This window comes from Gouania willdenowi, chromosome 7 (genome assembly GCF_900634775.1).
Source record: "Gouania willdenowi chromosome 7, fGouWil2.1, whole genome shotgun sequence".
Taxonomy (NCBI): Eukaryota; Metazoa; Chordata; class Actinopteri; order Blenniiformes; family Gobiesocidae; genus Gouania; species Gouania willdenowi.
In genome coordinates, this window is record NC_041050.1 from 11,081,938 (window position 1) to 11,093,021 (window position 11,084).

The window sequence follows — 11,084 nt, forward strand, 5'->3', positions numbered from 1 at the left end:
ACTCAAGGCCCAGGGGCCAAATCAGGCCCTTCAGGGCATCCGATTTGGCCTGCAGGAGAAAGTGAAAATGACAGAGAAAACATTAATGATTCTGTAAATTACTAAATAATTCAGTTGTAAATTGTTGTCAATTTTTTTCCAAAACCCTGCAAAACCCTGTTATTGGTATTAATAAATAACAATGATGATATGTTGCTGCTGCCGTTGGTATTAATAATAACAATAATGATGACAATAATAATAAATAAATAAAATATGTTGCTGCTGTTGTTGATATTAATAATAATGATGATGATTATGAGATAATAATAAATTATAATATATACAGTATATGGGAGATAGGCACCTGCAGACCCTCGCGACCCTGAAAAACAGGTCTGAAAATGGATGGATTGATATATATATTTATATATAATCATATCTTGTCGTTAATATTAATATTAACAATGATGATAATATTAATAATACTAATAATTAGGGGTGTGTATTGCCATTTATCTGACGATACGATTTACGCTTTGCATGTCACGATACGATATAAGATGTATCCTAATACTAAACAATACGATACACATCACGATATATCGCGGTATCAACAATTACTCATTTTCCCTTTCCAAGTACAAAATGACATGAGATACAATTTATTTAATTTTTGTTTAAGCTTGCGAGAAGTAAATGGTAACTAACTGTAATTCAAGTACGAATATCAAAAACAAGTGGTATGTTTATCAAACTGTTAAATTACTTTTTTCAAAAAGGTTTAACTTTTTGAAAGATTCAGATTCTGTTGAGTTGTTAAATTGTATTCTTTCTTTTTTCTAAAGAAATCACACACATCTATAAAAGTGCTATTAGTGAGTGTAGTGTTATTAATATGTCATTCTTATGTTATTAATATAAAGTGTAATCAACTTCTAAGCTAAAATGCATTGAGGAGTGAGATAGCTTAACAAAGTTTTATGTGGTTCATTAAATTACCAAATAATTCAGCTGTAAATTGTTGTTGAACAAACTCAATTTTTTTTCCCCAAAATCATGACATTTTTCTCAAATTATTACACAAAATCTCCCCAAATTAAATGAAATTTTGTCAAAAAATAAATTAATCAAATAACATTTAAGTATTTGTCACTTATTGCTTAGATATTGTTGATGCCTTCCATACTTTGTCAAATTTATAACTGGAAGAGCAAACTTGGGCACATTAATGTTGAAACTGTTCATTTTCCCACCTAAAACCTAAGGCCCACTTGTGATCGAACTGATCCGTATTTGGCCCCTGAAGATGATGAAATCTAAATTTGCAATGTTAAAGCAGTGGTGGAACTACGTAGCGGTGCACAAGGTGAAGAGAGCAAACACGCTATGTTTGTTTCCATAATCTGCTTGTCGATCACCTGAGGCCCACAGAGCGGCGGAGCAGCCTGCAGTGCAGAACAGGCAGGAAGCCAGAGCTGGGGACAAAAGCTCCGCACCGAGCCCCCGTTCACTCACCAGGAAGAGCCTGCTTCCCTCGTAAGGTCAAGCTACACTGGAAATGTATGACGTCTGGCTCCTTAGACACGGCCTCAGCACTTCCTCCAATCATGTTAGTCATTACAGTAGAGGGAATAATGTGTGTATGACTGTTCCGACTGGAATGAAAGCAGGCACTGACACAAATATGTCATATTCAGCAGAGGACTGATAAAAACAGACCTCACTGACCAAGACAACCGAGCCTGACCGAGCCTTGATCTACTTTCCCAAACAAGTACAGTGTTTTATTGACTTTACACACACAAACTATTTATATCCAGTAAGTACATGTGTCAAACTCAAGGCCTGGGGGCCAAATCTGGCCCTTTAGACCATCCATTTCGGCCCACAGGAGAAAGTGAAAAACAGAAAATTACCAAATAATTCAGTTGTAGATATCTTTGCCCTTCTAAATACACTAATTCAGGGGCGTCAAACCCATTTTTGTTCAGGGGCCAAATACGGAGCAGTTTGAACTCAAGAGGGTCAGAGATTTTATGCAGGACAATGAGAAATTTCAACATTATTGTTAGGAGTGTCCCTATCCGATATTGATATCGGATATCGGTCCGATATCAGCCAGAAAATGAATATTGGATTCTATCGGACTGCATCTAAAATCTCCAATATAAGCGCTCCGATAAGTTTTTGTTGTTTTTGTCCCCGCCCTCAGTTGTTCCCACCATATACTGACAGTAAAAAATAACTGAAGTGAACTTGAATTGTTGACTATTGTTCTCTGTTTGAGTAACACATCATTTGATCAAGCATTTTCTAACATTCCACACTACAAAACAAGTAATACAAGTATGTATGATTCGTGCCGATATCGTATCGGGCCGATATCGGGTCAATATCGGTATCGGGCCGATATCGGGTCAATATCGTTATCGTCCAACATGCAAAGCTGCAATATCGGTATCGTATCGGAAGTGAAAAAGTTGTATTGGGAAATTCCTAATTATTGTGCCCTAGTTTGCACTTACGTATACATAAAATTAGACTTTACACGACCAGGATTTTTGGGCCGACCACCGATAAGTGAGTTTAAAAAACACTATTACCGATCATATGAATGCAGGTTGTTTTTTTTTAGGTACCGACCAAGTACTACTTGATACTGATTCACGGATAATGAAACGGTACCATGTTTCGGGACCTAAATGCAGCCTTGTGACAAGGATGTTGCAATACGATACGTATCACCAATACTTGGGTCACGATACGATATTATTGCGATATATTGCAAAATTCAACCCAGTTAATATAAAGATTAAACGTAGAGATTTAACATCAAGTTGCTGTATTATGTATATGTATATTGATCATTCAGAGGACAAAATGAGTCAAAACTGTTTACTTCAAAACATCCTATTTATTATTATATCTACGGCGCCATCTACCGGAGTGGAGGTGAGGAAGTGGCACAATTATCAAGGAGCTGGTCAACATGCCCAGTAGTTAGGCTGCTCTGCTGAGAAGTGACAATGTCTCCAGCAGTAGAAAACACACGTCCACGAATATGTGAAAAATACAATAAAAATTTTTTTGATTAAATATTGGGAAAAAAAATAATTAAATTAAAAAAAAACATTTTAAATTTTAAAATCGATTTAAAATCAGCACCCAAAAAAATTGCAATATATCGTGAAGTCCGGCACTCAGCCGCTTTCACTCACATTTGTGCACAAAGGTTGACACGTAACGCAAACAACTCGTCGGTGTGAATGAGATGATGAAACAATGCAATGGGAGCATCTACAGAAAGCTTCATTACGACAATGATGTCATTGATCAGATCGGCCAATTAAGACATTACAGCCGATCACATTAATTGCATAAAATGCAAAATATCGGCCAATCCGATATAGCCGATCAGATCTGTGTAAAGCCTACATAAAATACAAAATATGTAAAACACCGACAATATCCATATCAGTCCCAACAGGATCATCACTTTAAATTTCCTAGATCTTGTGACCAATTTCTATATTATTAAGGAAACTATCATGTAATAGTTTGAGAAAAATTGAAGGATTTTATAAGAATTTTTAGTTTTTTTAACAGCTTAACATTAAAAATGACTGTAATCATGCGATATAACCACAGAAAAAACTAGGGATGTCCCAATTCAACTTTTTCATTTCCAATATGATACCATTATGGCAGCCTGGCATATAGGCCGATACTGATATTAATCCGGTATCCGCATGCATCATACATTTAAATTAGGGCTGGGCGATATGGCCTTTTATAAATACCGCGATATTTTTAGGCCATGTCACGATACACGATATATATCTCGATATTTTGCATTACCCTTGAATTAACACTTTGATGCACAAAATCACACCAGTATGATGATTCTATATGTCTACATTAAAACATTCTTGATCATACTGCATTAATATATGCCAATTTTAAACTTTCATGCAAAAAAGGGGATATCACAACTAAGTCAAAGTTGACATAACTGTATTTATTAAACAGTGAGTGGCTCAAACATAAAATTGTCAACAGAAAGTGCACGTTCTGTGCAAAATTGTCACAGAGACATTTCAAAACAAGACATTAGTGCAGGATGCAACTCACATGGCATTTCAAAACACAAAATTAAAGTGCACTTTTTAATGCCACTACAATATTTTAAAACAAATAGTGCCCTTTTGTGCATGTTGTCATTAAGATGACATTTCAAAACAACACTAAATTTAAGTGCACCTTTTGTGCATAATGCCACTAAGATATTTAAAAAAAATAAATAAAAAAAAATCAAAAAAAAAAAAAAAAAAGTCCGCGAGTTTAACGGTATGGTCATTTTCAACACCGCACAGACTACAAGCTGCGATATATCGAGTATATTCGATATATCGCCCAGCCCTAATTTAAATCTTTATTTTTTCTTTAATAAAAAAAACAATAGTTACTTATTTTGTAGTGTGGAATGTTAGAAAAGGCTTGATCAAGTGATGTCACTCAAACAGAGAACAATAGTCAGCAACAGTAGGTATGAGGAAAAACTGACACATTTATTATTAACCAATTGGTTACATACATTTTAACCTTCAACATAATATCTACAGTATTCTACAATTGAATAAAATAAATGAAAAATATATGTATATATATATATATATCCGGAAATTTAAATCCGATATTCGTTTTCAGGCTAATATCGGCCTGATATCAATATCGGACCGGGACACCCCTAGAGAAAACTGTGAGCCCCTGCAAATATTGTTGAGTTTCATTCACACAATAATTAATATTTTCTCTATCATTTTTTTTTTTTTAAACTTTGTTCTGCTGGCCGAATTGGATGCTTGAATGGTCCGAATTTGGCCCTCAGGCCATGAGTTTGACATAAGCACTATTTCAATGAAACCCCACAATATTTGGATGATTAGCAATTTTCCCATGCTCTTATCACATTAATGCTGTTTTAAATCTCAAATTGCTCAAAGGACTCAATTTTCCTGAAATTATTTGTCATATTTTCCCAAAATTAAATTAAAAATTAGTCATAAAATCACTTGTTGCTTGGATATAGTCTACACCTTACATACATACTATAGGTGTCATTTATTGTATACGTCAAAGTGCAACTTGGGGAAATTATTGTTGAAATTGCTCATATAAAAAAAAAATTCCAGAATCATGTTCAATAAATTAGTAAATATCATATTATCATATCATTATTCCTGTTTATGAACAGCAAAAAAGCAAAGTATATACTATACTATACTACACGAGGGGTCATCTAATATTGAATTATATTATCAAGCATATTAGAGTAATTACAGTTATATACTCAGTAAAAGCAGGCCTGAGAGTGGCAGTAAAGTTGATGTGGCCCTTGGTGAAAATAAAGGTGTAGTTCCCCCTTAATACACTTCATTAGGCATGACATGGTTTCCCTCCGCAAAGGACACAGACATATGTGAATAAACCACTGCAATTTAAAACTCACGATCATGCTGGGAATATATCCACTAGAAGGGCTATTTTAAAATAATCTAAATAAAACATTTTGGCCCTGATGTCACATTTGTGTGACTAATCAAGCTTTACCGTAACATGTGCTGCAGCAGCAGACTGGAATAAGCTCTCGTGCTCTAAACCTACAACAGGTTAAAGATGAGTGACCAAGTAGTGAGTAAACACATGACTTTAGAGCAGGGATGGGCCACTTTTATCACTGTGGGGGCCACAATAAGGTGCTGCATGATCCAGGGGCCACAAATATCAGAATTACCCTTTCAACATTCATAATAATGAACTATACAAAGAATATTACAAGTTGTTGTTAATATTTTAGTTTGTCATATTTCTCATTTTGTGTGTTATTGAAGTCATTATGAAATTTGTGTATTTTTGTTGTTGCTTTATATATATTTTTCTGTTATTCAGTGTATTTTTGTTTTTATGCATTTTATGAATCATTTCGTGTTTGGGAGTCATTTTTGTTACATTTTTTGTGTGTATATTCATAGCCGTCTCCTGTGTTTTTTTAGTACATTTGTGTATTATTGTTGCCCTTTTAAGTTTTGTGTCATTTAAAAAAAAACGTTTATTCTTGCTGTTCTTTTGAGCCATGTTTTGACATTTCTTATATAATTTGAGTGAAGTTGTTGTAATTCTGAGTTTTGGAATAATATGTGTTATTGAATATGAATTGTGTGTGTGTGTAATGGTATATATATTATATTGTCTTTTGTGTCCTTTTTGTAATTTTGTGTATTCTTGTTGGCCTTTTGTGTCATTTTTTTTGTAATTTTGCGTATTTTTGCTGTCCTTTTAAAAAATATTTTGTAATTTCTTATATCATTTGAGTTTTGTTATTATCATTTTGTGTTTTTAAGTCTTTTTTGTTCTCGTTTTGTTGAGTTGTGTCCGTGTGTGTGTAATTTCATAGTTGTCTTAAGTGTTTTTGGAGTAAATTTGTGTAATTTTGTGCATTCTTGTTGACTTTTTGTGCAATTATTTGCATTTTCACATGATTTTTTTGGACACATTTTGTGTCGAGTAATTAAACTATCTTATAGATCCTGCATCGGCTGGGCTATGTAACAAGCTCTATTAATGGATGATGATGATGCTGTTAGGGCTGGGCGATATATATCGAGATTCAAGATATATCGAGTTCTCTATTTTGGCGATCATCCACAATAAAGAACTCACTCACACGTGCTGTCCCTTACAGGAGAAAGAGCCACTGTTTGTTCATAAATGTGCCTGTGTGGCATTTTTCATCAGCATATTTAACTCTGAATTATCTTTCTGCTCAGATTTAATGTGAATTCAAATGATCAAAATTTATATCTTAGAGCTGGGTATCATGGCCAATTTCCTGAATCGATTCGATTCCAAATAAAAAGGATGTGAATCGATTAATCACGATTCGATTTCGATTCAGAATTGATCTTTCAAATTTGACTAGCATATTAATAAGATGGTTCCAAACTTGGGGTGTCTTACCAAGCAGAGCTTCGTCTATAATCTGCCATATTTGCACTGAATGCACTCCTGCGTAGCACAGGTGCAGTAGTCGAAATTACTAATGCAAGACTATAGTGCTTTAGAGTAAAAAATAAATAAATAAATAAGAAATTTCAGCACCTATGAATCGATTTTGAAAAATTCCAATGAAATCGATTTTTTTCTCAGCTCTCCTATATTGCCATTATGAAGAAAGAAATATCGAGATATGAGTTTTGGCCAATTATTGCCCTGCCCTAGATGTTGTCTCAATCACTGACATGTTTCCATTTTCCATCTGTAGTTCATCATTACAACAGCTGGTTATAGTACTACACAACTTTATTTGCAAAAATAATAAATAACAACATCCCCTCCCTCAAAAAAGTGTGGAAAATGCAGTGTAACCCCTGTTTTCTTATGAGATTTCTCCTTATATAAATAAATATTTATATGTATTTCAGAAAATGACATTAGTGGCATCATCTCAGGTCTGGTTCTGCGTCATTAGGGCTCTGGACGGATGTGGTATCACTTCAAACACTGTGTGTGTGTGTGTGTGTGTGTGTGTGTGTGTGTGTGTGTGTGTGTGTGTGTGTGTGTGTGTGTGTGTGTGTGTGTGTGGCCTGTAATAATGAGCAGGTGCCACACACACTTAGTAGTTTGCACACATGTAATAAAGCAGTATTATCTTCCTGTGGCATGTGTGTTGTGTGTTCATAGCTGTGTCTAATAATAATAATAATAATAATAATAATAATAATAATAATACATAATAAATAATGCAGGTCACACTAAACCAGATAATCAATATGATTATGAGCAGGTGTGATAAAGAACAGACGGTGGATGCTTACCCGAAATCCTGGTCCATGGATTTGAAGAAGAATTTGTAGCTGTTGACGGGCCGGTTGTTGAGGACATTTTTAAAATCCGCTAAGGTGACTTTCTCTGGAGACACACACAGCTTCACCAGATACGGAGTCTCCTCCTCGTCAATGTGATAGATAATTTTAGTTTCCGCCATGAGCGAGTGAGGGCAGGACAATCATTGACACGGGAAAGAACAAGGAGCTATCAAACAGGCCTGCTATGGTATCACCAGCTACCCGGAGAAACACATACCCGACACGGTGTGTCTAGGACAGAAACCCGGTCAGCCCGCGGTGGAACCAGCAGCTCCGCGTCGCTGTGAACCGCAGCGGTAATGCGGACATAATGCCCGTCCTGCTGCTGCCCCGGTGTGCGTAGCTACGGTGGCTCTGTCGGCACTAAAACAGGAAGGACTGAACACATCCTAGCGATATGGAGCTGGGAATATTGTTATTTATCACTGGCTAATTATTTAGACAGTGCTGTCATCTAGTGGTGTGTTGGAACTGTGCGGTGAGATGATAATAATAATAATAATAATAATAATAATAATAATAATAATAATAATAATAATAATAATAATAATAATAATAATAATAAATGAATAAAAATTATGCTTCTGTTGTTGATATTAATAATTATGATTATAATTATAGTTGTAATGCTATCTTGTTGTTAATAATAATAATAATAATAATAATTATTATTATTATTATAGTTATTATTATATCTTGTTGTTAATATTAATGATGCTGATGATGATGATAATAATTGTCACAATACCATATATCCCAATATTAAACAATACAATATGCATCACGAGACAGACACTTATTAATAATAATAATAATAATAATAATAATAATAATAATACCCAGGGGTGTGCATTGCCATGATTCTTTTTTTTTTTTTCTTCTTCTTCTTTCTTTCTTTTTGTTGTTTTTTTTTACAGCATCCAGAATTATTCTTCATCATACTCTTGTCCATGTTGGCTGGCTGGCAAATGCAGACTGTCAGAGTCCAGTTTTACCCCCACAATGTCACCGGCCTTGCGGGTGGGTCTGTTGAGTTTCAAACTTATTAAAGCTGCAGTATGTAGAATAATGAGGCGCTCCATCCTTCCCCCTTCCCCTCCTGAAGGAACTTCACCCGGTCTTCTTGTGCATGCTGACTGAAAGCGGCTCGCTCGCTGTCCACCGCACACACCGACCTTGCGGACTGTTTCTCCTGAATTTGTTTGTGCCCTTATTCTGTTGTTTCTCCACCTCGGTCTTCCTTTTTCCTCTTGCTTTGCAACCACTGTGCCAAAAGCCGCATTAGAGACTTCAGCTGGAATATAATGCCATGGGACTGTCCCTACTCTCAGATTGAGAACATGCATTGCAGCACAAACAGCCAATAGTAATGCTTAAAACAGCTCATGGGATCGCCGTGATTGGTAGAAAGATCTCTGATTGGCTGAAGTCCTGTTTTTCTAAAGGTACTTTACAGGACCAGGTGAAGAGTCACTGCCCACTCAGAACACTTTGGATCACAATATACAATACAATATAATAAGATGATTTTGGATTTTTGACCAAATGAAACGAAACAAAAAAACTTACAAACTGCAGCTTTAAGGTGGTATTTTGCAGGGTTCCACAATGTCATTAGCGATCTGCTGCCACCTAGTGTTATTACAAGAATGACAAGTTTCTTTTTAAAACATGAATGAAACATCTTTTTCAACTTGACTTCCTACATGTGCTTAAGATTTGATTATAGTATACTTTTATGGATTTTAAAATGATCAAATTTTTTTGTTTTTTAGGTTTTCTAGGAAATGTATGGAGTCCTACAGTCTGCAGATAGATGAACATTTTATTAATACTATTTAATAATATTTTGTAAATGCATCTTAATCACCCCCTTGTAATTTTATTTTAGAAATACAGTATATCTTGTTCATTGCCTGCAGGGTTTAGTTTTACTTTTATTTAAATTTGTTTCTTTGTTGTATACTGCTGCAGTGGGAAACAAAAAAGAGTTTTCCCAAATGTAGTTTGTCTTGCCTTATATACAAAATGCATTTTAAAAACTAATTTCTGCCTTTATTGTTCAAGAGTAAACAGGCTATTAAAGGCAAGGCAAATGTATTTGTATAGCGCATTTCATACACAAGGCAACTCAATGTGCTTTACATGATAAAACAATCAACAGCTTAAAATCAATAAGAACATTTAAAATCATCAGTAAAATCAATTAAAATCTTCAACAAACACATCAACAACATGACCAAAAATCTCCCTCTCAATCATACGCAGTAGAGAAAAAAAGTGCCTTTAACTTTGATTTAAAAATGTTAAAATTTTACGCTAACTTCAACTAACAACTAAACGCAGAATCACCATGTTTACTGTGAGCTCTGGGCTCCACTATTTGACCTGCCTCCATAGATCTGAGAGACCTGCTGGGTTCATACCTGACTAACATCTCACTGATGAATTCTGGACCAAACCTATTCACAGATTTATACACCAGAACTTTAAAGTCTATTCTGAGGCTGACTGGGAGCCAGTGTAAAAACTGGAGTAATGTGTTCTGATCTCTTTGTTCTGGTTAAGACCCGAGCTGCAGCGTTCTGAACCAGCTGTAGCTGTTTGATGCTCTTTTGGGGGATTCCTGTCTGAAGACCATTACAATAGTCCAGTCTGCTGGAGATAAAAGCATGGACCAGTTTCTCCTGATCTTTCTGAGTCATTAAACCTTTCACTCTGGAGATGTTCTTTAGATGGTAGAAGCTGTTTTTGTGATAGATTTGATCTGACTGCTGAATGTCAGAACTGAGTCAATCAGAACACCAAGGTTTTTGACTTGGTCTTTAGCTTTTAAAGATCGAGACTCAAGATAATTGCTGACAGCAGTCCTCTTGTTACCCTTGTTACCAAAGACAATCACCTCCATCTTGTCATGGTTTAGTTGAAGGAAGTTTTCACTCATCCAGCCGTTTACTTTTTCTAAGCAGTCACACAACACCTCAATGGGACCATAGTCATCTGGGTTCAGTGATACATATAGTTGTGTGTCATCTGAATAGCTCTGATAATCAACCTTACAGTTCTGTAAAATTTGTCCTAAAGGAAGCATATAAAGGCTAAACAGAAGGGGTCCAAGAACAGATCCCTGAGGAACCCCACAGGACATTGGTAATCTGTCAGATTCAAAGTTTCCAA

The 11,084-nt window shown here is 35.3% G+C and overlaps 1 protein-coding gene across 1 annotated transcript in view; it reads right to left on the reverse strand.

Moving 5' to 3' along the window:
• Positions 1-8,309, reverse strand: part of dvl1a (dishevelled segment polarity protein 1a) — a 52,833-nt gene extending 44,524 nt beyond the window's left edge. Inside the window, exon 1 of the mRNA XM_028452929.1 lies at positions 7,857-8,309. Within this exon, the coding sequence (XP_028308730.1) occupies positions 7,857-8,026 (170 nt within the window). The 5' untranslated portion in view covers positions 8,027-8,309. The remainder of the gene's footprint in view (positions 1-7,856) is intronic.
• Between the last annotated feature and the right edge of the window lie 2,775 nt (positions 8,310-11,084).